The sequence below is a fragment of the Propithecus coquereli genome, unplaced genomic scaffold (assembly GCF_000956105.1).
Source record: "Propithecus coquereli isolate 6110/MARCELLA unplaced genomic scaffold, Pcoq_1.0 Scaffold61, whole genome shotgun sequence".
Lineage (NCBI taxonomy): Eukaryota > Metazoa > Chordata > Mammalia > Primates > Indriidae > Propithecus > Propithecus coquereli.
The window spans coordinates 7,227,934-7,254,299 of NW_012152063.1; the positions used below are offsets into that span (position 1 = coordinate 7,227,934).

General features: G+C 41.0%; 1 protein-coding gene across 1 annotated transcript in view; it reads right to left on the minus strand.

Moving 5' to 3' along the window:
* Window positions 1-26,366, minus strand: part of RAPGEF5 (Rap guanine nucleotide exchange factor (GEF) 5) — a 188,073-nt gene that overhangs the window by 4,245 nt on the left and 157,462 nt on the right. The window contains exons 15-22 of the mRNA XM_012659442.1: window positions 25,619-25,716; window positions 22,524-22,646; window positions 20,500-20,678; window positions 15,078-15,168; window positions 12,025-12,075; window positions 11,137-11,224; window positions 6,758-6,822; window positions 2,481-2,535 (exon numbers count right to left, since the gene is read on the minus strand). Coding sequence (XP_012514896.1) covers window positions 2,481-2,535; window positions 6,758-6,822; window positions 11,137-11,224; window positions 12,025-12,075; window positions 15,078-15,168; window positions 20,500-20,678; window positions 22,524-22,646; window positions 25,619-25,716 — 750 coding nt within the window. The remainder of the gene's footprint in view (window positions 1-2,480; window positions 2,536-6,757; window positions 6,823-11,136; window positions 11,225-12,024; window positions 12,076-15,077; window positions 15,169-20,499; window positions 20,679-22,523; window positions 22,647-25,618; window positions 25,717-26,366) is intronic.

The window sequence follows — 26,366 nt, forward strand, 5'->3', positions numbered from 1 at the left end:
TTCAGAAAATATGTGTATGAACTAAAGTCTACCCAGAGAAGAACAAGGCAAGGGGGTTTTCCACTCACATATCCAGGGCAGTCAAAGAATCGAGGGGCTGCAAGGAGCTTTAGCGCACTGTGAATACACGTGTGCCATGTACCGGCAGCTCTGATAAGGAACCAGAGATAAAGTAGCATGGACATTGGGGCAAGTCCACATTCCACAGTCAAAACAAACAAAAGACAAAACCATCGAGGCCTGGGGACGTTGGCTGACAACCGGCTACAATGAGACAATGTAAACGTGAGTGGCGATGACGTCACATCCTCTTGCTTCATGGATCACAGATGGGCCAGGCAAGGTGGGCCACTGGAGCTCAGCTTGAATGGAGGGAAGGGGCCCGCAGGAGGTTGGGCATTTTATTGCAGCGTTTTCTCTTGCTGAAAACACCTTTTTTCCTCCTCTTTGACAATGCATTTTATGAGGAAATGATTTAAGACTTGTATGTCATAGGTGGCTTGTAACTCTTAGGTTTAATAGAAACAAGTCTTCCTGGTTTCAGCAAGTAAAAGCACCAGGAATTAAAATTTTTTACCATCCCACCTGTTTGGATGTGACCAAAAAGCTCTACTATTCTAGATGCCTTCTCTGGAAGACACTGAGAAACTGCTTTTGGTTTAGTAACCACTGGTTTGGAAAACATGATGCTACAAAGATAACTTTTGTTGTTAATTTGCAAGCCTTAAAAAGATGGCAGAACGAAAAAGTGTCCCAACCACAACAGCTGACACTTGCATAGCACTTTATAAGTGGCTTGATTAACTTTATCTTATTTTATCCCAAATGCTGCCATTGGTTTACTATGTCCATATAAACTGTTAAAATGAATTCAGATAATTCAGTCCCAAACCCAATTTTTAAACATCCATTATATAAATATTAGAACACAAACTGGCTTGATAGTTATTTAAATTTCTCCTTTGGTGCTATGTGGAGAGTTACTGTCTGGTGACTGGGAGGTTGAAGACAGGTGCAAGGCCAGCCAAGCCAGTATAACCTTCCCGTCCATTCTTGGAGCATATATAATTAGAGTCCCTTGGTAAGTGAGATTGATGTCTTAGAATTAGCTGAATGCCCAGTAAATACTTGGGAAGCAGAGGAGGATGAAGTAAATATGAAGCCATAATTATCAGCAACGTTACGCTTGTCCATTTGAATGAATCTCCATGACAATGTTGTTATTACTGTTTCTATTATAACTGTATTGTACTTGTGCACTTAATGAAGAATTATATAAGCACATATAGAATGGTATTAATTGATAGGAGTATTTAGAAAATTAGGTCTTGTATTTTTAATTCTCCTTTTCAAACAGAAAAATTATAATTCATACAGAAGTTCAGTTCCTAATTTGCTTTGTTGGGGGCCAATATTGCTAGCCAAGACCAACACTGAACAGAAAAAAAATTCTTAAGAATGTATACCAAATTGTTAGTAGTACTTTTCTTGGGAGGTAGGACTTTGATTTTCTACTTTATAGATACTTCTGTATTGATGAAAAAATTGTTTTACAATGGGGATGTGTTATTTAACAAATGAAGTTTCACTTAGTGGCCACCTTTGATTAATTTAAAATTACTGAACTCAATTATTTTTCTTATTACCCTTTACATCTATAGAATCTGCAGAGAGCAAAGGGAAGGGCCTGGGCAGGAAGTCGAAGTCGGCAGACTCAGTGTGAACAGTGGCTGAGTAGGTGAATCTCTCTGAGCCTCAGTTCCTGCTCTGTACCTACAGGGTTAATCACGTCCATTCATTCGCTAGCTCTACTGTCAGGATTCCACCGCCCACGTGAAAGCTCCTTCGACTTGATCAAAATTGATTTCCTTCCTTCCTGCAGTGTTCTAACACCATTTAAACAGTGTAAATTATGCCTGAGATTTAAAAGGGGGCAAGTATTCGTACATACATTTGTTGCAGTTGCGATTCTACAAAAGTGCTCAGAAAAACACTTTTTCAGCTGAAAGGCACCTCTAGATAGGAAGTTTTTGTTGGAGAGAAAAAGATTCTGGAAGATTCTGTAAAAGTGCTTTAGGCACTTTTACAAACTATAGTTCTATTCCAAGAAGGCTCCAGGCAAGGAGGTTAGGGACAGGGTCGGCCCTGCCAAACCCACCAGCAATTCTGAGCCAATGGGGAAGCAAAGCCAGACCTTCTGGGGCCAGCAGTGGGGTGGGGGCTTCTGACTATCTAAAGTCACTCTGTATAGTATGAACCTGTTGTCATGAGGGGATAATAATCTGCATATCTTATCTTTCTCTGCATCTCAAACATGCAGTGAGGAAACAGAGAGCATTTAGTATATGCAAACAATATGTATACATATAGACCTATGGTACTTTTCAATCTGTTTGTTACCACCAAAGACTTGTGATATAACCACGGTCGGTACCAAGGCATAGTCAAATCAGATTCCACACTTGACTTCATTTACTCACCAAACTGGTTAGTCCTGCAGTGTCTCAGGGTTCGGACAGTGTCTGCAATCATGTGCTGGAAGGGAGAGCAGGAAACACATCAATGGAAGTGTCACTGAGGGTGTTGCTGACGTAGCAGTGCCTGCTAGGATGGGTGGGGAGTCTAACACCTTCGGGTGTAAATACCAGAGCTATATTTGGAGCTGGACATAACTTTAATTGATTCTACTGAGCTTGGATGACAAAAGAATATTTAGTCCTTGTCTGCAGAAGCAGTAGCACACAAACCAGTGGCACAGATCCCAACTGAGCCACGAGAAAGCACGGTGTGAAGCGGCGCAGCCCTCCCACCCACACTGGCTCGTGTCTTTTACTTCACGGCGAATGTCTTGCCATGAAGCCTTTCTGAGATGCCCCTTCTGGACTTGGAGGCTCCATCCTCCGCATTCCCACTGTTCTTTGTGCAGCGTCTACTGGCTTTGAGTTACTGTCATTGCTGTTGAACTGTTCTCCTCCTCTAGATCAGGTGCCACCAGAGGGGTCTGCGTACCCAGCACCTGCCGTGGCAGACACACAGAGGCTCACACGTGTGCTGAGTGGAGGGGGGAATTTTCGTGGACTCGCAGGCTCAAGTGTCTCGCATGGAGACAGGAAATGAGACACACACAAAAGATGGACATTTTCTAAAATGTCAACATCCTTATAGAGACCATTTTCTGTTCATAGTTTACATTCCTTTACAGTCTCTGGTATTCTAATTTAATTCTTTCCTTAAAGTTCTCACTGATCTCCAGGCAAAAGTCCTCTTAAATGTACAGCTGCTTAAATGTACCTACAATATACTTGTAGCTGTCTCTACCATTTTTAGTTATCCATGATGAAGGAAACAGCATTTTGGAAGAAACCATTCTCCACTCTAGTTCCTCCTATGTAGTTGCCAGAATAATCTCTAAATACTGTTGTCATCATGTTCTAGTCCTCTAGAGCACCTACAGTAACACCTTAATTTGTTTCCTATCAAAATCCAAACATAATTCTATCATTTCAGAATCAATATCATTCATCATCTGGTCCTCCAAACCTTCCCAACTGGGTCATCATTTTTCACATCACGCCTGCACACACTGAACATGGGATCACCCATCTACAGCAAACCCTCGATGAATTATTGCTTAAAGAAGAACGGTAACACTAAAAAAGTTTCTTACTTAAAATCCAAGAGAACTACAGAAACATTGACCTACTGATTACATTGTTCTCCCAACCGTATTTCTAATGTACTTCTATTCAATTGTGGAAAATGAAATAGGACAGTGATTACAGCAGTAGCTCAAGCTGCATTTGTAAAGGAAATGAGGCCTGACTCATGTCTGTGAAGGCATTGTTAAATTTCCTTCCCCAAATTTGACCACTATTCCCAGGACAGTTTTCTTGTTGTTTTAAGCTGTGGCGTCACACCGATTTCTATCATGTGCCATTTGCATAGCTCGGGCCAGGCTCAAACTGACGTAAGGCTCAGTACTGAGAGTGGCCTTGAAACCCGAGTCCTGATCCTCATCTTTAGGGTCTCTGAGGGGGGAGAGAGGAAGATATGGTAAGAGGCGATGCTCTTAACACAGAGGGATGTTTCTTCATTATTTAATACTTTGAGATGCAAACATTTCGAGTTGCTGGGGCAGCAAGGAACTTAGCATAGGGAATAACAGAAATGCTACTTAAGCCCAATGAGCACTTCTGGAACTTTACGTACGTGGTCTGACTTAACGTGTTGGCCTGTTCAGCCAGATAAAGATAACATGCTGAATTATCTGCTTGCTGGCTTAAGTTAATCTCCATCATGAGGAATTGGCTTCTCTCAAGTTAATTCACTTAGGTTCTCTTGGTTCATTACAGTGAAAGATGATCCTGTTTTAACTTAAGTGAAACCCTGTCCTCTGCTAAGGAACATTCCTTGAAACCAGTGTCTCTTCGAGTAAAGGTCAGTCTCATTTCCAGCATCCAAGTAGAATATAGGGCTCTGTATGATATAAAATTGATTTTTGTCCTTCTGAAAAAAACTTCTAACTTCACCCTATCTTCTCTATGTAAGGAGTCATCAGCAGGAGGCTCCAAGGGCCAGGAACTCGCTGAGCCCACGAAGCCTAAGCTCTCAGAAACCACGTGCAAGCACTGCCCGATGGTTGTGTGCGTGCTCTGGGTCTGGCGCGTGCATGAACAACTGCACCCATTTTCTCACTCTCTTTTTCATAAAAGCTTTCTTCGGGAATTTCAAACAGAGTATTATTTATGCCATGCTATTTCCTTAAGTTTTCTTAAAGAATTAAGGGTACAATTATTGACCCTAATAGAGGCAATATTGTTCAGACTTCGTTTCAGTCCCTATGGCTAGTTGAAGTCTTAGCATGTATAAAAGCTGGCATCGAAAGGCTTCTGTTGGATTGTTGAAGCAGGGGAGGACCACAGATGCTGGTCAGAAGGAAAGAGTGACAGTTTTTTCCACAGCTCTCTCCCACCTGTGCCTTTAAGGAATTGTTCTCTCTCTTTGGTGGCACTAGCTGAGGGGAAATGGCACGATGAACCAAACTGAGCCACCGGTTGGTTCACTGCAGGGAGAAGGCAAGTCACCAGTCTGCCCTCAATGGCAGGCCACGGTCAGCTCACAGAGAGTGCAACTGTTTCCCCCTGTCCCCTCTGGATTAGTCAGAGGGAAAACATCACTAGACCTTTGCAGGGAATTCCACTTGGTGTGACACCTCATCCCACATCTTCACAGATGCTCTACAAAGCTCACTTGGTGTTCTTAGCCAGGTGTGTTGGCCAGGAGGCAAAGTACATATTGACCACATATTCTCACAATCACTTCACTAATACCAAACACTGGAGACGAACCTGCTTAGAGACAAGAATTCTAGCGCTAACGGTTGCCCTGTAACCTTCAGAACATCACACAGCAACACAAAACCAGTACGAAAACACATACACTCTATCCACTTCCAGCTCTGATGGTTTCACTGTAGCATCTAAAATAAATGGATTCCGATTCCAAAACACTTAGTGCAGAGACAGACTTGAAACTTTACAGTCATATCCACTTCACAAATAGCCATGAAGCGATTGTCTTCAGAGTACTTAAAACGGAGCTAGAGCGAGATATTCCGAGATGTCTGTCCTCCAGACTCCAGATGCCCGGGTTGTGCAGCTGTGCAAGCGCTGACAACACTGTTCCCGTGACCTGTGGGGACTCAGCCTGATGGTCAGGCACCAAAGCTCAGCTGGAGTCATCGGCTTGTACTGTTCTTTGGTCATGGTCTGTGGTCCCTGCCTCCCTCAACCTCCTCTCAAGGGCCTGATCCAGTCTCACAGGGAACCAGGGTCAGTTCCTGAAAGAGTTCACACAATCCATTACCATCACTGAAAAGGTCACTCAAAGGTTAGGATCTGTGGAGCAGGGTTATTGCTATCATCTCTAACCACGAAAGACAGTTTAATCTATGACACTAAAGTTCATCTGTCAGACAGATCCGTTCCTCTTGCAGACAAGCGGGTCCCTTTGGAGCACTTCTATTTTACAGTTGCTTGCTCCTATAGGCAACTCCTCCCTCGCCTAAGGGCAAGTCAGAAAGGCTTGGGGGAGCCCATCGCAGGACAAAGCACCTGGGAATGTTCTGGAGATAATTCAGGAAATGGGATGACCTGGGGACCTCTTACTTGTGAGCAGGGAGGGCACTTTGCCCGAGTTGCTCTGTCCACAGTGTTCAGAGGTGGCACCGTTTGTCCACAGACTGATAAGGGGGTGGCCTTTTCCTGTACTCACAGACCCTGCAAATTCCAGCCTCACATCCAGGTGTGGAGTCCTGAGAGACAGACAGACGCACCTCCCCAGGAGGAGAACTTTCTCCCTCCCTGCCTGGAAAACAGTGCAGGCTGAGACATCGCAAGATCCCTCGAAAGCAGTAAAACTTAATCTCATGAGAGTGAATTCCTCCTGACAGGAACTTTACAGTTTTATTTCTGGTTCAATAATATACACTCAACCCCTGATGTTAATCTAATGAAGCTCCTTTTTTATAAATAAAAAGCACGTTTTCATATTTGGCTCTCAAAAACCTCGCTAGCATATTTACTGTTAATTGGAATACATTTTATTGACAATGTACAACATGCAACAAATAAAATCCTGGAAATAACCCTGCATTCAATGGAGAAAAGTACTAAAACCATTTGTCTCCCGGAGGCAGGCAAGAAAAGCACATATATCCTTTACAGTGGAAAAAGGAGAAATACTGAAATTTACGTACCAGCTTTTCAAAATTGACAAGGTTATCCAAAAAAGTTTTATTTCCTTCATGAATAAATGTTACATCTGGAAATTAGAAACAAAAAGATATATGTACCATTAGGAATGGATCACAACTGGCTGTCAGGGCTGAAGAGGTCGACACACAATGCCACTTATACAATTTTCTTAAACATTATGGATTATTCCGTGTACTTGGCGAGCAACTTGAAATGGAATTTGTATAGTCTGTGACGTGAACGTGCATAATCTTCATGCATGTGTGGAAAACAGTGTAATGCTACTGAAAGTATATACTTTATACTCACAGTGAAGTGTTTGACATCAACCTGCTTAATATAAGCTAACATTGTCCTATAACTTAATTGTTCCATTATGTTTTTAGGCCAGAACACTGAGCAGAAAAGGACCAAATACTCAGAAACGACAGGATTTTAGTAATTACGTGTTTGCTTTTTATAAAAGGCCTAGCAAAGTATATCGGACTTGCTTTACTTAAAACAGTTAAGATTTAGATCTAGATATTTAAATTTAAGTCTTTGGTTCTGAAAGCTGGTACCTGATTGTGCACCAGAAGTGAGGAAAGGGGTAGTTTTGAAAATGGCAAGATTTCTGACACCATTCGACTGGTAGAAAGAAAGCATCACTGACAAAAATGAAGTAAGGAGAATAGGATGAAGGTACGTTTTCAAAGAGAAAACTTGGTTAAACTTGGTTTGAGACTCTGCTTTTAAAGGGACCAATGATATTCATTAAAAAATCTCCTTTTGGTTGTAATAAACAAAGGAGTGCTTCCTCGGGAGATCCAGATTTGGGAATTAGTTACATTAAAGGTAGCAGGTGAGGACTTAGCCAAACTCAGATCAGAGGGTTGATGATTGAGCATTAGGGAATCCTCACAGATGAGGTTCACAAAAAGAGATACACTACAGTTTAAAGTACATACAAATAATCATGTTATATCAGATGTGGAGGGCCAGCCAAATAAAAATAATCTTCAAAAATCTTATTAAAGTAATCAGATAGAAAAGAGGGAAAAGAACAGCTTAAAACTCCTATGAATAGAAGGGAAAGTATTTGCATTTCATCAAGACTCTTCTGCTGTTCCCTAATTATGAGATCGGTGCACCTGAAACGTGCCTCCGAGGTTTGACAGCAGCCAGGAGGTGACCCCGCTAGCCGGTTACAGCACACCCTTTCCTCAGGCCCTCCCTACACACAGCTTCCAGTGTGGACTGCCATGTTTTCATCAGCTTCCCCCCACCCTTTTTTGTCTTTTGAACTGATGTTCCAGTAGGAAAATGATTCACAATTAATTACACAGTCTTCTGACAAACTCTCTGGTTATTTTATTATCTTTTGCAATTTTGCTTTCGGAAAATAATTGCAAGCTTTCATTCTGTGACACAATATTTAGAAAAGCGAAGTCAACACACTTAGTTTTTACCTTTTTTGTATAGCAAATAAAACCCTGTGTGCACTCTATGCACATTAAATACTACCTAACAGCCTGGCCTTTACTAACTCTCCATCGCAAACGCCCTCAGAATCCCTCGGCCCGTTTCCCCAGTGTTACAAGGTTTATCTTCCAAGCCCCTCACCCCCCAGGCACCTCGGGGCGATGATGAAGGTGGTGACAATAACTTATATGTATTGTCAGTGTCAGACATGGCTCTAAGTGCTTTAGCTGCGTTAACTCATTTAATCCTCATGAAAGACTGTAAGATAAACCTAGGAGGTAAGCATGTCAAGAAACTGGGGCTAAAGGTACGGTACAAAAGACCACCATCTCCAAAAATAGCACAGCGCATACACCGCTGAGCTGCCTCTGACCCTTCGCTCAGCTGGGTCTTTTCCCCTACACTTATTTAGGGTTTCCCATCACCCCTTTCTGACCAGGATTCCACACCACAGCAGTGGGAAAGTACATCTAAAGGGAAGAAATTCAACTGGGAAAGAGGAAAATGATGGCTGGATGGATCCTCAGGTAATCCACTTACTTGATCGCTTGCATGCTTACTGAGAATTGACTATATCAAAAAATGACACAAGGGAGGTCTAATCCTTCCCAAACATCCAAGCAGTTCAATTTGGTTCTATTTCTCTAATTAAAAGCAACTCATCATAGAAGGTACAAGAGAGGGAAGAAAAAGAGTTATCATTAAAAATTAAGATGGTTGCTCTAAAATAGTTCATCACAACTTTAAAAATAGTTACAGTTAAAAAACCTAAGAATTAATGTGTATTTTTGCCAAAACGCCTCATCTCAGGCATGACACACACACACACACACACACACACACACACACACACACACACACACACACACGGGTTGTCCAGAAAGTAACCAGCCATTGTCAATATATTTTTCATATTACATGGCTGGACACTTTCCAGATAGCCCTCTGTATTTTCAATTTTCACCCTATTTTCTTTGGAAATTATTTTAGACAAGAATAGTAACTTTAAAAGCCAGGTGCAGTGATGCACACCTATAGCCCCAGATACTCGAGAGGCTGAGGTGGGAGGATCTCTTGAGCCCAGGAGTTCAAGTCCAGCTTGGGCAACATAGCAAGATCCCATCTCAAAATAATAATAAAAAAATCTATTACACTTAAAAACAGTAACTTTAAATACAATGGAGTACTATTAATAATACTATTTTTATAATGACAAAAATTAAGATAAAGAAAAATAAGTACTTATTTAAACTCAAGAAGGCTTTAATGAAAAAGAGAAAAAATATTTACTTTACTTCTTGTTTTTGGAATGAGTGAGTGTATTTTCAGTATAAAAAGGGAGGTTTGTCTTGCTGCCAACAAAGAGATCTAGATAAACTCAGTAAAGCAGAAAATTGCATCCAAGCTAAGATGTACATGAGACACTTGACTACATTAAATATTTTGGGGGAACACCCACCAATATATAGCAGAAAGCTTTATTCATATCTAATTAAGTTAAAGGAACACTATCAATTAATTTCTCTTTACCTTGTATTTATTGTTTTAATTTTTTTCTTCCTAAAATCAATTCTTGCTTACATCTACCCTCATTTTCTACTGTCTCCATTTGTGTCTAAATGATTCTAAGTGTTACTTCCCACCTGCCACCTCCTACCCTCCAGGTGAAGGCATTTTATTTTGCAAATAAAAAGCATAAGCCCAAATAAACTTATCTTAAAAGCAAATAAATATGAAGAATCAAATAAACTTTTAAATTGCTACTTGGGCATTGCAATCTCTCTTTATTTCATCTGTTTATATTTAACAGAATCTTTCAACTGCAACGAAGCATTCGTGCATCTCTCAATTGTCCTAATATTGTATTATTCTTTCACAGAGATTCTTGATTTATATTTAATGAAGACTAAATGAGTAGCTGCAGGGATGCACAGCAACTCACAATAATTCTCCGAGCTCTGGCTGTTCTTGAGAGCGGCTGAAGAGGGAGTGCTGGCTTTATTGCCAGTGGGGGTGGCAGTCGGGAAGGTGGGGGCTGAGGTCAACCAGCAATCCCGTAAGACTTATTTCCAGAATCACATTTATGGGTCCAGTTGTTGGGGCCTAACCCAGCAGAAGTTACAGGCTCCTGAAGAGCAGAGGCTGGATGAAGGAGTATTCCTACGAAACCTCCAGAAGGAATCAAAATATGACCAAGGACAACACCCGAACCCCCTATCCCTACAAAGCACACAGGTACAGATATACACTGAATGTCAGGAGTATAAGCTAGATCAAAAAGAGTTTCCTTTTATTAATCCCATTAGTTTGAAAGAGCAATCACTGAGATCTCATCAGTAAATTTAACATGTTTTGTGATGGATTATTTGGTGCACTATAGAAGAGAGGTCAGTGGACTGACTTGGAGCTGTCCAATACTTTCCCAACTGGATTCCACTCCTTGAAAGAGGAAAGTACACTCTCCATCAATAACTTTCATACACTATATTGCTTGTATTGACCAAAGGTAATTCTCACACAACAGCAAACTGTGGGCTGTGTTTCTACAGTTGCAAACATAGAGCATGATTGATCACCATTTGGGTTCTTTATGCCAGCCTTATTCTTGGTTGAATTCAGTGCATTGCAGACTCAAAGAAAATAATGCAGGGCTTAGAAGCAGAGTAAAAGAAAAACACAAGTTTCCAGTGCCCAGTTTTGTGAGTCAAGTGAAAATGCTTTGATGTCTGCTCCAGCACAATTAAGCATTCTAGGTACCTCAAAAATATCTAAGCATTTGAAAAAGGATCATAAGTAAACACAAGTAGGTCTGAATGCCAAAACTACTGTAAACGGAGAGTCCTTTTTTTGCCCTCTATAGTGTGAGTGATAAATTTCTGGAAGATGGAATTACATAGCATGAAAGATAGAAAATTGTTACCTTTAAGCAATAAGGGCATGAAAGGGATTTTTGGTGGCTTCATCTTTTTGAATGCATCTCTGTAGGCTTTGTGATTTAGCGAAGGATCCTGCAGAACCAAGCAGATTACAAAGACAAAGAAAAATCAATATGCCATAGAAAGAATTCTAAATCCACTTTTGCTATATAGTTTGAACATGATTTAGATATAGAGAGGTTCTTCCTAAGAATGAAGTAGATAAAGGTTTCCTAGGAGAATACTCACTAAATTAGGGCAGGAAATCTAGGCAATGAATGAAACTCAAGTTATTGGTTTACAATAATGGGAAATGACTGCAAATGGGAGATACCTTTTGATTGCCCTATTATTTTCCTCAAATAGGTTCTTTAAGTACAGTTTCCTCTGCATAATTTCTATCGTAAGTTAACCCGACATCTTTTGTTAGGTACACTGCCAAGAAAAACTGCCCTCATCATGCACAGACAATACAGAGAAAACAAGAGAATACTGTTTTATTGTACTCTATTATAAAAAGAAACTATAAATCTTGTATCTAAATTGTAAAAAGGAGAAAAAAAGAAAAGAATAATGCATAAGGCAATAATTGCACACTAAATTTATACTGATTACTTTTGTAGTCTTTGAAATAGACTATTTTTAAAAATCTGCCTTCTGAAAAATCACACTAAAAGAATTATTCTCACCACCATTTTTCATGGAGAGGAAGAAGCATTAACTGTCAAATAGCTTCCCTCCACGAGAAGCAAAGTTACATTTTCATGTACAAGTAAACTAGTCTAAGCTACCTGACACCGTGGAGTGCAGATACTAACCACTGAAATCTAGAAGGAAACTAGATGCTGGCAATTAATTTGAAAGAATAAGTCCCCTTTGGCTCAACTACTTACTGTTAAACTTTCAAGTTCAGAGAAAAGTTTCTTAAACTTCCCAGGGATTTTCTACAAAACAAACAAAAGTTCACAGAAGTCAGTTATTTTGAGAGGCACCGAAGGCAGTTTTCATTAAGTTGTATTTAACTGTGTCACATTTCTGAACATAAATAACCTCCATCATCTGGTTCTACCCTGATTGCTTCTCATTATGCAATTTTCATCATCCCCGTGATGTGACATTCCTTAGGAATATTGTTAAAAACAATTTAAAATAACAGCCACATGATTCAGGAATCTAGCTGGTTAGATATTCCACACATTGGTGATTATTTAATAAAAACTTAGATTTCAGTTACACACCCTACCTTTGATGAATGCTCTCATCTTCTTAATAGCCTGGCTGAGTGGGAAATAATAATGTTGGCTGACATAAATGATACAATTGTATTTCACAGCAGAGAGCTAAATAGTGAAGGGCCACGAAGACCTTAAGGCACGAAGTCTGCGCTTCAATGGGTAGAATCACTGAATTGCAAAGCTCAACCACATCGACAGGTGGCACGCAACAACGACAGAGGATGGAAACCTATGCCATCCTGCCAAATAAAAATTCAGGCATAAGGAAGATGGGTCCAAATGTTCCAGCCTGCCTTTAACATGAGTAAGTAAAAAACTGAATGTCTTCCATACTGACTTCGTGGTAAGCAGCATGTACTTGAAGTCAGCTCATTTTGAATCCTGACTGTGCCCCTTTCTAGCTGTGTGGTTTGGTGTGAGTCTCCAGGCTCTCTGATCTGTTTCTCCAGCTGAAGTTAATAGACACATGCCTGAAAAGTATATAATCCAAGGCTGGCTGGGGCTTACTTAACAAATTCCAGCTATTAATATCAACAACAATATTCAAGAAGATATTTGTGGAATTTTCTTTTTCTAAAATGAATCAAAACAATGAGGCAAACCCCACAATAATTAGACTCTTAAATTATTTAGAAGTGGATTTTTCAATGTGATAATTTTGCATCTGAACTCAGTGTATCACAGCAAACAGGTAATTTAATCTGTTTGGAAACTACTGCCATATGCAAACGCATACATGCACACATCAATGAATGGGGACAAGTTAAGCGAGAAGATACAAAATGGAGATATCTGCAAGTGATTCTAGTCTTTATTCAGAGCTGCATATCTTGGTCTGCTGGACATTCCACATGCATGTCCCAGTGGCACCTCAAATTCAACATGTCCAAAGCCAGACTAACTGATCTACTGCAGAGATCAGCCATGGGCCACATCTGGCCCATGGCCTGCTTTTGTAAACAGAGCTTTACTGGATTACTGCCATGCCCATTCTTTCCCATATTAACTATGGCTGCTCTTTCACTCTAGTGGCAGAGTCAAGAAGTTGCAACAGAGACCACATAGCCTGCACAGCCTAAAAATATTTATTCTCAGGCCCTTTGCCAAAGAAGTTTGCTGACTTCTGATCTGGTCCCTCAAACCTACTTTTTTTCCTATATTATCTATCTGGGACAGTGTGATCACCTTCCACTCACTCAGCCACTGACTTAGAGATCCTGTGGTCACCTCCGCCTGGGATGGCCACCCCTCTCTCCAGTAACTCCCAGGCGAACCTCCCAGGCCCCGCTGCATGGGGACTCCCGTTACAGTTTTCTCAGCTACGCTGGGGCAGAATGAGTCCCTCCACTTGCTCTGCCCAGGTCTGGGACTTCATTGCAGGACACTCGGTTCTAATGTATCCATTTCCTAACTGCCATGGCATTGACCCAGCGCCCTGCACATAGTGGGCAGTCAATATGCAGATTAAACTGTTTGAATTTCACTGAATGATTTCTCCTCCTAATTTTTGCAAATCGAAGTTTCTTTCAAGGTTTAATTCAAATTCAGTAGCCATCTGTTTTCCTCCTGCTCTGATCAATCGTGGCATTTTTTCCCCCCATCTCCTTTAATCTTAGGATGTGTGAGAACATCTTGTTTGCTTAACCAGAGCAGGCAGGTCTTTCATTTATTTTCTTTTGAATCCCTTTAAGGGGCACTGACTCTGACCGTTGGGTCACCACAGTGCATCCCATCAGGGTGTGGCCCCTGACTGAAAGGAAGGGAATACTTTCATTTGCCCAGACACCTACACTGAGAAAAAAGTAGTTATCCTATCAAATTTTCTCTTGTAGGAGGAGTTTGAATTGGGAACCATAAAGAGAATGGTGCAGTCAGTGATAGGAAGTAAATCTGCGAGGACTGTGGAGAGAGGCTACAGTGACCACAGGGAGCCGGAGGCAGGCTAGAGCCAGAAGGGAGGAGGAGAGATGCTTATGGAGAAACGACCAGGGAGAGGGATGGTAGAGTGAGGTGGCCAGTCAGCAAGGAAAGGAGAGCGAAGGAAACAAGAGCCCAAGGAAAGAAGGTGAGGGGGCCACGGGAGAGGCGGAGAGTCCTATGTCTGTGTCTGGCTAGGTACAGGGGCTCCCTGGATCCAGGGCTCCCTATGGACTCAATATGTGTATCAGAACTTGTGCTAACTCGAGTGGGCCTCGCCTCTTATAACCCCAGCAGCCTCCATCAGGCAAAGAGGCTGAGCCAGAGTTTGGGAGGCCTGAAACGTATAACCTTTTGTGGATCCTCTTTAAAAAAATACAAAATTACTTTAGAAAATTTTATAAGAATATACATCATCCATGTGAATACATTGCCAGGGACCCCGCGAGTAAGAGGCCCTGACACTTAAATTCATTAGCATCATGGCACATCAGCTTCTGAGCACACATCACCGCACAGGCGAGACTGTGAACGACCAGCATGGAACTGGAACCCGCTACCAGAGCACGCAAGGGAAGGCTAATTCTAGCTGGGGAGCGTTTTACCATTTTTATCCTTTTTGTATATACCTTATTTTAAAGACCATTTGATCGAAATGGTCCCTGCCACCTTGACACATTACTTTTTAACATTTTTAGTCTAGTAGTACATATCTCATTTAAACCATTTAAGCAAATTTGTTTTCATTTTATTTTCCCACTCCCCACCACACACAACAGGACCCCAGGGCTCACCTCCCAGGTCTGCGAGAGTCGGCTGACAGAAGCAGTGTTGAGACCCATCACAATAGCAAAGAAAGAATTCAGGTTTCTCTGGGCTTTGCAGCTATGGAGAAAGTAGAGGACACTTTGAGGAAACATCCTTTTGCTGAACGATCACAAAAGAGAAAGCTGAAAAAGGCTGTCCTAGGCCACAGGGTTCAGGAACTCTGCTCTACAGCCCAGGTACCCTTCACCACCCCCAGCTGTTTCCAGCACAAAGAAATGATTAATGATCACAAAGGCTTCAGCTCATCCTTACCTTTAGGAAAAGATCTGTGTCCTGGACAACGTCTTGACATTTCACAAGATTCCTTTTTTTTTTTTTTTTAACTATTTTGTGCGCATTTCCAATTCCCACTGAACCGTCTTTTAAATTCATGTTTCTTCAAATACGCCACACTCTCCTTGTAACAGCTCTCTGGTCCCCACTCTCCTTCATCAAAATGCTTTTTTATTTTTTGACAGACAAGTCCCTTTCCCCACACAGGTCTAAGCTCCCACTCCCATTACATTTAGGCACATCTTCTTTGCTGTCAACAAAATAGCTACTATATTATGTATATATTTAAAATATGGCATATATTAATGGGGATACTGTTCCACATTTCTCACTTAAAGAAAGAAGGAAATAAAATGCAAGGTGAGATCGTGTGGAGCTCCATTCACTTCACAAGGTTATCCATTCTACGTTACGTCAATCATGCCCACAGACTTAGAGGATCAACATTCCACTATTTCTCAAAGCCGGCTGAGAGGGCTTCGTATAGCAGGGGGAACTTGCTTCCAGGTCTGCCAGAACAGCTAGTGAATCCCATATACTCCTTTATCTGGAGAGCATTAGAACACAACTTCTCTGAGCTAAGGCTTTAACATCAAGAAATTATCCTACTTTATAATTAAATATGAGAAAACATGAAAGCACTCGGCAGTAAGCAGGGTGCACAACAGGGCCTAGTGCATGTTAGTTTAGCCTCCCCCAGATGCCGTCTCTTCCATGACATCTCTACCAATGTCTCAAATGGAATTTGGGCACAGTGTATGTGCAACTCTGTAGCTGCTTTTTCAGTTAAATACCATGTTATATTATGTACTATGGATTCTTCACTATCATCATTAATGGCTACATGATATTTCATCAAGAACATATTCTATAACTTATTTATTTCTCTATTATTGAAATTTAAGTTATTTTCAATCCCCCCATTATACAGAATGTTGCAATGAATATCTCGGGTATACACGTTTTTACTGTATTTATGATTTTTTTCATTAAGTTAGATTTCTAGCCATTACACGATTGATCAACAGCTACGAAGACTTTAAAGGTTCTCGATACATATTACACACTGCTGTTCCCAAAGCTATATTGATTTCCAGTTAGTTGCACAGGTAGCGTATGAGAACGTCTAGTTCAGAACCAGGAAAATGGTTGGGCTGTTGAAGCAAGCAGGGAAGTCCAGAGTGGCTGTGCTCTGGCAGGTCCTGCCGGAACCGGCCCGGCCCTGGAGCCAGCCTCACCAATGGGGCACAGCCCAAATCCTGCTGCACCTGGGCTCCAAGCCAGGGGGCTCAGGCCTGGGTGCATTTTAGGGGGAGTTCTATCCCCACTAACAGTGGACCCTGCAAGGGCACTGTTGCCTCCACACCAAGTGTGGAAGTTATCAGGGTGAACACACGTCCTGTAGACACCTCACTGCTGAACCTCCACCAGGCACAGTCTGTCCTTCTCATAGTTGTGCTGCCTAGCTTCTGGCTCTGCTCACAGTTTCCCAGTAGTGTGGGGCCCTGGACCTCAGTCCAAGTGACCCCTTACTTGGTGTCTTGCCAACTTTCTCCTGGGTGGACCCTGCTCGGTGTATTTCATGAACAAACCAAAACAAGATACTTCCTGGTGTATGATTTGGAAACTCATCTGTTTTTTTTTTTTTTTTGAAACTCATCTGTTTTTGAGAATCACTGCTGTGTAAGGCTTCAATACTGTGACTCCACCTCCCTCCTGCTGTTCACGTCCCCCATTTTACCCTTTCCGTTTCATTGCATCTTTTGAAAGTTCACACCAGCTAGAACAGATCAGAGTTAGCGCCATCTCTTTTTTTTTTTTTTTTTTTGAGACAGAGTCTCACTGTGTTGCCCGGGCTAGAGTGAGTGCCATGGCATCAGCCTAGCTCACAGCAACCTCAAACTCCTGGGCTCAAGCGATCCTCCTGCCTCAGCCTCCCGAGTAGCTGGGACTACAGGCATGCGCCACCATGCCTGGATAATTTTTTCTATGTATTTTTAGTTGTCCAATTAATTTCTTTCTAATTTTAGTAGAGACGGGGTCTCGCTCTTCCTCAGGCTGGTTTCGAACTCCTGAGCTCAAACAATCCGCCTGCCTCGGCCTCCCAGACAGCTAAGATTACAGGCGTGAGCCACCGCGCCCGGCCTAGCGCCATCTCTTGACTTGACATTCTGAAATACTAGGATCCTCTGTCCAGGTGCTTGTGTTCAGCAAGAACGGCTCCATCCCTCCTCCTCACTCCCTCCTGGGTCCTCTCATCTGGGTCCACCCTACCAGTGTTGGAGGTCCCACTGGTTATACCATTCCTCGCTGCACAGCAGATGCCTTAAGGCTGGAGTATCTGTCTACTCATTTTCATACTCTGCCTGTCACTCAACTGCTTAGTATTACACATAGCAAGCCTGTCAAACAGCATTTGTCGAAGTTGAAAACTAGAACTTCTGGGGAAATGGTTTTACTATTATTCATTATAAAAAAGTTTATTATTATTCTTTTTATTCAGCATCATTTATCTACATGAAATCTTAGATATAATTCCCATGTTTTTATCTGTTAGCTCCCCATAAACAATTTTCCTGGCACATATAGATTTCTTTTCTAGTCATACTTTAAGAAACAAAAACACACATATAACTAACATCTGAATCTGTTAAAAAAAAAAAAAAAGAGGAATTAATATAGACACAATTTCTTTTGAAGGCAAATTGACACAGTGCAAATATTAGATACCATTCCAGTCTGGAATCCTGTTACCAAGGGTCATTCATTCCGTGATAAGAACAGACTGCCTGACACTAAACATTCCAGTCCAGCAAACACTCCTTTGTCTCTGTGTGAGGAAATAAAATCCACTCAATCCACAGAGGTGGGGGATGGGAATGGGGATGGGGAGGAGGAGGGGAAACATGAATATGCAAATAGGATGCCTTAGGCAGGAAAAACACTTCACAATTGTGGAAATTACTACTTTCCCTTGGTTATTCCCACCAGTGTGATTATAAGGAATTTAACTTTATATTTCTGTTGGCACTCTATTCCATGGGCTAGGGATAGAGACCACTACCATAAATAATTCAAGAGCATGGGGCCATATGGAGAAGATGTGAATATATTTCATTTCCCTAAGGATAGATACAGTCTTACACTGGGGACCGAGCTGGGTAGTGTCATTTTACTCCCTGGAACATTAATTTCCCATTTCTGCACGTAACTGGCATTTATAAGAAAGCTTTTTACCCAAAAGAGTCTCACCTTCGGGAATTTCAAAGGCTATTTTGGAATACGCTGGCCAAAAAAAAAAAAAAAAAAGCATTCACCATAAAAACAGCCTAAGATTTAGGCATATCTGTTATCTATCTTTCCATTCCCAGTCACATTAAACACCAGGTCAGGCGCTTCCACACTTATCCTGCTTCTGGAGTCTCCCTGCCTTGAGTTCAGCCTGTGTGCTGCTTTCAGCCCACCTTCCTGAAGGACAACTCTGATCATACTGGCCTTCTGCTCAACAGCTTTCGAAGGACCCCTTCTCGCTTGTCAATCCAGTTCGAGCTCTTCAATCTGAAATTCGAGATCCTTTACAGTTTGCTCTCATCTTCCTTTGCAGATCAATCTCCCACAACTTCCTTACAAATACCCCCTCTCACACTTGCCAAAAGGTATGAGGCTTCCTTCCCTAACCACAGGCTCTGCTTCTCTGTCTCCAATAAGTTTGCCCACCGTGGGGAGTATGTGCTTCTGAATTCTTACCTGTCAAATCCCACCCAGAATTCAAATAGAGCCTCAAATTGCTGCCTCCTTCACAAATGTCTTCCTGATCCTGCCTCCCACACCCTTAGGGTGTGAGCTTTCCCTCCTCTAAAGCCCCCAACAGAATTAGATCTCACACCAGGGCAGCCCCCCACTCTATTTGGCACAGTAGCCAGCTGAGTTACAGAAGTGCAGCCCGGCAGACTGCAAGCTCCTCGGAGGCAGGACTGGGTGTAGCCTCAGTCTGATTTCCCCATAGTGCCTCGTACAGACCTGCACATAGAATGAGTGATCAATAGATATTTCCTGGATATACTGCATTGACATGTACTTGTAAACTGTTTGATACAAAAACTACTTTCATTACTCCTACAAAGGAGAAATGAAATGGGAAGCCTGGGAGGCAAGAGGAGCCGAGGAAGGTTTTGACCCACGCTGCCTGCTCCTGCTGGGGGGCTGTCCGAAGGACAATCTCAGGATGCTACTCTGGTGTTTTAAGAGATGCTCCCAGCAAGTTACCAAAATTTCATTCAACCAACATTTACTGAGTCACTGCTGTTTACCAAAGTCTATACTAGGCACCAAGGAACAATGAGTGGTTAGAAATGGTCCCTGTTCTTCAGGACCCAGTGAAGGAATCCTAAATAAATGAATATGTCTAATAAATATAATAAAAGAGTTTTTGAAAGATAATAAGTACGTGTGTCCAGAGGGAAAACAGTTGACCCTGCATTTGAAAGTCAGGTATGACTTCAGGAAGGAAGGAACATTTGCCTGAGGTCTTAAAGAATGCAACAATTTGTGGGGTAAAAGTGGCCATTTCTGGCAGAGTCAGCAAGTTTCCAGGCTTGGGGGATGATGTGCATGGGAAAGAAACAGACATTCAGAGTGGCTGGGAAACAAGGAGTACCCAGTGGGGGAGGCTCAGAGATAAGTTGGGGCCAGCCAGTGCCAGGCCTTCTGACCAGTGAGTACGCAAAAGTTCAGACTGTGGGTATCAAGGAACAATGAGCAGAATCCTAGACTGCATGGATTTGCAATCATTCTCATCCCTCACGTCATCTTCCCTTATTTTCCCAGCCTACTGGAGCTCTCCCGGCGCCCCTGTAGTTCAGCCGCTGGGTGGAGGATATGTGCACTGCCTGCTTATTAGCTCTGAAGCACAGGGCACAGTGCTTCCATCTGATATTCTGACATTTACTTAAGATATAAATACTTCAAATGCAAAGACATAAATATTCAAGAACAGACCTTTTCAAACATTTGGTCACTTAACTCAACATTACACTTTTACATCCCAACCCCAAAAAACAATGTATTCTCTCAAGGAGATGAGAGGAATGGCACTTTTCACCACTGAAAACTTACTGAGCCGCAATTTTGATGAATTTTTTCACCAGCTGCACTCGCTTGCCCAGCTGGCTGCAGAGCAGAATCTCCGTGGCCACCCAGAGCTGGACCTCATTGCATCTCTGGAGCAGAAGGCTGAGGTTTGCAGTGTGTTCCCCACTTCCCTGTCTGCTGAATGTGAAGTAGATCAGCTCTTGCTGAAAGAAAGTGTATTCGTGCCAGGGTTTACTGACAGCAAAGTCAAGCTGATAAAAAATTCAGGCCATTTTTAAGAGATACTTCCGGTAGCCACTCCCATGTCATTAATACACTAACAGAAAATATAGCAAATAATCATGCATTAAATTCAAAATAATTTATATTAAGTTTTAGAGATACCTCCATCAATAATGTTCACCTAGAATCCTTGTATAAAAGGAATTTTTCAGAAATGTAAGGAAGACATCTTCACATGAAGATCTAAGACATTCTAAAGTTTAAATCACAGGCCCAATGGAATTCCCCAAACTTCCCAAACTTACATTGAAAAATTCAAGCAAAAATGAACACTAGCATTACTAGTATTTGTTAAGGTGCACATCAGACCCTCACAGGTCTGTTCTCTAAGACAATGGTCCTCAAACTCGAGTGTGAATCAGGACCATCTGGAAAACTGTTAAAGCACAGATCGCTGGGCCCCACTCCTAGAACTTCTGGTCCTGTGGGTGTGTGGAGAGGCTAGAAATGTGCACGTCTAACAAGTTCCCACGTGGTGCTGATGCTAGTCTGCGCATCCACTCTTTGAGAAGCATTGATATAAGGTATTGTCAAACCATGAACAGAAAGGAATGAGACTGGGCAAGATCCAATAATTTACAAAAGCAAATGAGACCAGTAGCTATTAGATAGATAGATCATGTGCAAAGCAACAGAAATTTATTTTTAAGTGTGTGTTTGTGTGTATTTTATAGAAGTAATCCACGTTCTCCCACTGCATAAATAGGGACACATCCTACTCTATTAACATTGCCAAAGACACAAGTTCACTACTTGCTCAAACTCAGATCATAATGTTGAAGTTTCTTTAATGAGAAAATATGAAGACATTTAAAAGACATCCCAAAACGAAAATACAGCTTAAGGGTCCCTAAATTGGGCATGAGGTTCCTTTTTCAGATGGAAAGCCCATTTCAGAATGAAAAATTTCACTACATGGCAAAACAACTGCAACATATGGTTGCACGGGCTCTAACATTTTTCATCTCCTGATTCCTGTGAGCCTTTCCACTGGCCAAATTTACTCATTAACTGTCAGTAGCATTTTGCTCCTAATCCATTGTTTTATAAATGTCATAAGGTGTCTTCAAGTGAGAAATTTATGGACATAAAAATTTGAAATATATCCAAAAATTTCAAGAAAGTACTTGAAATCTTATAGCACAGTACAAATTTATACAATGTTCTTAAGTAAAAAAATGAACGTGTACATACATAAATATAAATATGGTTCTTGTACAACTACTGTAAACTCCATGGGAAAAAAAATCAATATCAAAGATAAAATGGTTCCTCAACCCCATTAAAGCATCATATATACATACATATATTTATACATATAAAATATAGCATATTTATACCACATTACAAATTTATACAATGTTCTTAAGTAAAAAAATGAACGTGTACATACATAAATATAAATATGGTTCTTGTACAACTACTTTAAACTCCATGGGAAAAAAAATCAATATCAAAGATAAAATGGTTCCTCAACTCCATTAAAGCATCATATATACATACCTATATTTATACATATAAAATATAGCATATTTATACCACATTATACAAGCATATAATTGTGCTAAGAGCAATAAAGTATGTTCCTATATTCTGATTTTTCCAAGACTGTGTCAGTCTTTCAGTATATTTAAAGTTCCCAAATATCTTTTGGACCATGTTATCATAGCATAACTATATCACCACACAAATAGACACACATAGAATTCCAGAAGAATTCACAGTTAAAACAGCATTCACATTTTATCTTTTCACTTCTTACTTACCTCATGAATTGAATTGAATAGACTCCAATCAAAATTCATTAATTCCAGAGCAAGATCCCAAGTGTTCATTCCCAAAATCCTCATCGACCTTTGCTGCGATTCCTCATTTTCTGCCAATGGGTTCTAAACCGACAAACAGAAGCAAAAGGGTCCCTCAGTAATTCCCAAATGTTTTGCACTGAACTGGCTGGCCATGGAAAGGCACTAGAAGCCCAGATTAGAAAAGTAATCTTTTCTGAGTGCACTTAATATTTTCCCTGGTCTGTTCACCTTCAGTGAGTTACAGCCAATTTAGGAAACGGTCTTGGAAACAGTAGGATGTGATCAATGATACTTCACTGAGTTAGCCTGCCCCTCCTCCACCCCCACTCTCCATCCTCCCAACCCCCAACCCACGCACACACAAATCTGATTATAAAACCCTGCCCCAGCAGACAGCATAATGAAAGCGAAAGCCCTGAAATCACTTTGGCTTCTGGTAAGAATTAATGTGCCAGCAGGGTTAGTATAAAAACAAACAAAAGAAATGTCATGGTGCAACTTCAATAAAGACAGACATGGCTTTTACAGGAAATATGTTTAACAAGTCTCATCCCAGACACACATTTACAAATGTTATTAAAATGTCTGTGGAAAGTGAAAAAATTTAACATGAAATAAAAAATAAAAGTTATTTCATTTATACTCCATTTTAAGTATCAACTGCTTTCCCTCTACAAACAGGACCTAACCACTATGAAGTTGGTAATAGTACTTCACTAAAATCTGGCATAAAATTATTAAATGCCACCACAACTTTAAATCTATTGCTGTTGTTAAAGTCATTAACAAAATTATTTGGCATCTTTCCAAAATATTTGATCTTTTCTAATTAAAATATAAATTATCCCATTTGAAGGGTTGGACTTGAACAGTTAATGACTTAAAAATAAAAAGAAAAGGACTTTGTAAAAATAAATGACATGATTGGATAGAGGGAATATTCCAGATGCCAGATATTAATCCCTATTTCTAAACTGGAAAATAAGTTACCTGCATTTTAGAAGTTTTACATTTATGAAAAAGTATCCTAATTTAAAAAAAACTAATGACTGGAGACCTTTGCAGAGCTTTCCCACAGACTTGATTCTCTTTGGAGCAGGTCAAGGTACAAATTGTCTCTGTATCCCCAGTGTAGGACACAGTGTGGAGCTCAGAAAGCACTGATTGAATGAAGGAGCTTACAAATTCTGAGGTTTTGAGGTGGGGGGAAAGCCAAGGTTCCAGGGTTGGTCTGGCTAGGCTGGGCCCACATAGACTCCACTGCAGATTTGCGAAGAAAGAACCAGAGTTGGGACACAAATACCTGCTTCACCATTTAGAGATGTAAGGATATTTTTACTTGGCTTTTTGTCTCTCCTATATTCTCCCTAAATGGGCCCCTTACCCTGGCACTGCCCTCTGGTTATTCATGGTTGTCCCTCCTCCCACCCTATCACCAAGAAACACTGTATTTCTCCATCTCATTTCTTCATGGCTCTAATTCCTGTTCCCTAAGAGGATGAACTCATCTATGTGAAAGTACTAGTGGGTACAGATGGCTTCATGTGTTGGTCTTCCCTTAGGATGTTCTATTTTAACTGACATCTTTTAGAGATGAAATATCTAAACTTATGATTCCAACAAGGACATTTTAGGTGGTGTCCAAAGTTGGGGAAACATTCCAGAGCGGGACGGGGTCATACCCCTTTTGGAATGTACTTCACAGCACCCATTCATTCCATGAGGATATCGCCCAGGCCTGCCTGCTCTTCGGCTGGCCCTGGACAGTGGCAGATTGGGCCTTGCAGAGCTGAGGAGGAAGTGGGTATGGAAGACAGCTGGGTGCAACTCTCTTCCACTGCAAGGAGCCCCGCAGCAGCTACATGTTAGATAGTCTTCCTTTGTGGGGAGGGGCAAGAGCGAGCACATTATCTACTTAGAAACGCTGTTCAGCACCCAGCTTGTCATGTTTCCCTGATGGAACTACACAGGACCTGGGACCCGCTGAAGGCCAGAACAGGAAAGGTCCGAGTAAGGCAAACAGTTCCCTCTCCTTTTCTTCCTCATCGTGTAGAAATGAAAGGAATGTGCAGGGGCTTTGGAGCCAAACATAAATGGATTTTAAACCCTAACATTCTCCCTTACTTGGCAGTATGAAGCTAGAGTAAGTGACTCAGCCTCTCCGAATCTCTATTTGGAAGCGTTAAAGGAGATACTGCATGTAAATTACTCAGCACATACGTGTCTGGTAGTAAGTGTGAAAAAGGACAATGATTAACACTATTATGGTAGCTTGATAGCCTGCAGATAACTTTAAATAAAATGTTTTTAATATAAGTTGTTTTGGTTAACCCACATGATATATAGATTATCCAATTATATATAACAGGAACCAGCTAGAAAGACCGGTCCCAGTGACGACTCCATGAAAAGAGATGTAGACTCTGAGCCTAGACATAGTCACGACCAGTTAGAACCTGTATTTCTAGGTGATGGGTCTGAGGCCTGCTCCCACTGCTCAGAAACCAACCACATCACTGAGGAACAACAAAGAGATCATCCACTTAGATGTAAATGTTCTTAAACTGTGGACCGAAAATAACTTAAAGCACGGGCTCTACATTTCTTCAGACTCTTATTCTTCAGTGGCATCTGATGTCCCGTCATTATAACCCCATTTTACACAGGAAAGGCTTTAAGGGAATGGAACAAAGAGCACCAAATGTACTGAAACAAAGGTCTCTTCCCCCTAAATCTACCCAGGGTGCATTTCTCGGTCTAATCTCCACATATCCATCAAAAAAGAAGAAATGGAATTAAACTTCCATGGGAGAGGCAGTCACTTGTCTCAAATCCCTTATTTTAGGAGCTCAGAAAGGGTTTTACTTGGCAGGGGTTTGGAATTCCTCAAGTTGGGCCACAAAAGTACTGTTATTTAGAAAGTATATCATTGGCTAGGGAAGGAAATAATTTAATATATTTTTTCTATCATTCATTATAAAGCATACAAAAATGTGCTTTGAGTCTGACATTTGTGTGCATGTGTGTTTCAAATCAAGGCTAAAGGTCCTTACCAAAGTGTCAGCCAGGTCTTTCCGGTAGACAAATATCCGACCAGATGCCTCAAGGGATTTGGAGATGACCAAGTCATTTGGCTGAAGTTCATGTTTTCCTTCATAAAAAAAAAAGAAAAACCAGGACTGACTAATAACACAAGAGTAGCAGTAGGGCTAGACATATATCAAAAGAGTAAAACTTGCCAAAGAGAAATATTTAAAAATAACTACAACGTAAGGTGGATTAGTTCAGTTCTGTACATTCTATACAATGACACCAGTGGTATCATGAACATCACTGCTCAGCACCCATAAAGGGGAGCTCTCAGTTTAAGGAAAAAAGCGAAATGTATTCATCTCTTAAAAATAACCATACGATGTTAGCATTGGTTGCATTTGGGTATATTTTTGTTATGATCATTATATAAGTCTGTGTATGCACACACAAATAACTGCATTTATTTGCATACATATGCATTCATAATTATTATAGATACTTACATACTTGCGATTATTCCATATATGGTTTTATATTCTGATTTTATTATAAGCACTTATCCACTTACTGAAATAATTTATATGTCATGTTTAATTAGTTATATAATAGTCCATTATACCATCATTTAATCTTTATTGTTGAACATTTAATGGTTTCCAATTTTTTGGTCATACAAATTAGATGGCATGATATATGCTAAGTATTAGCATGGGGCCTAGCACATAACATGGGCTTGATAAATGGGATCTATTATTGTGGCAGCCATAA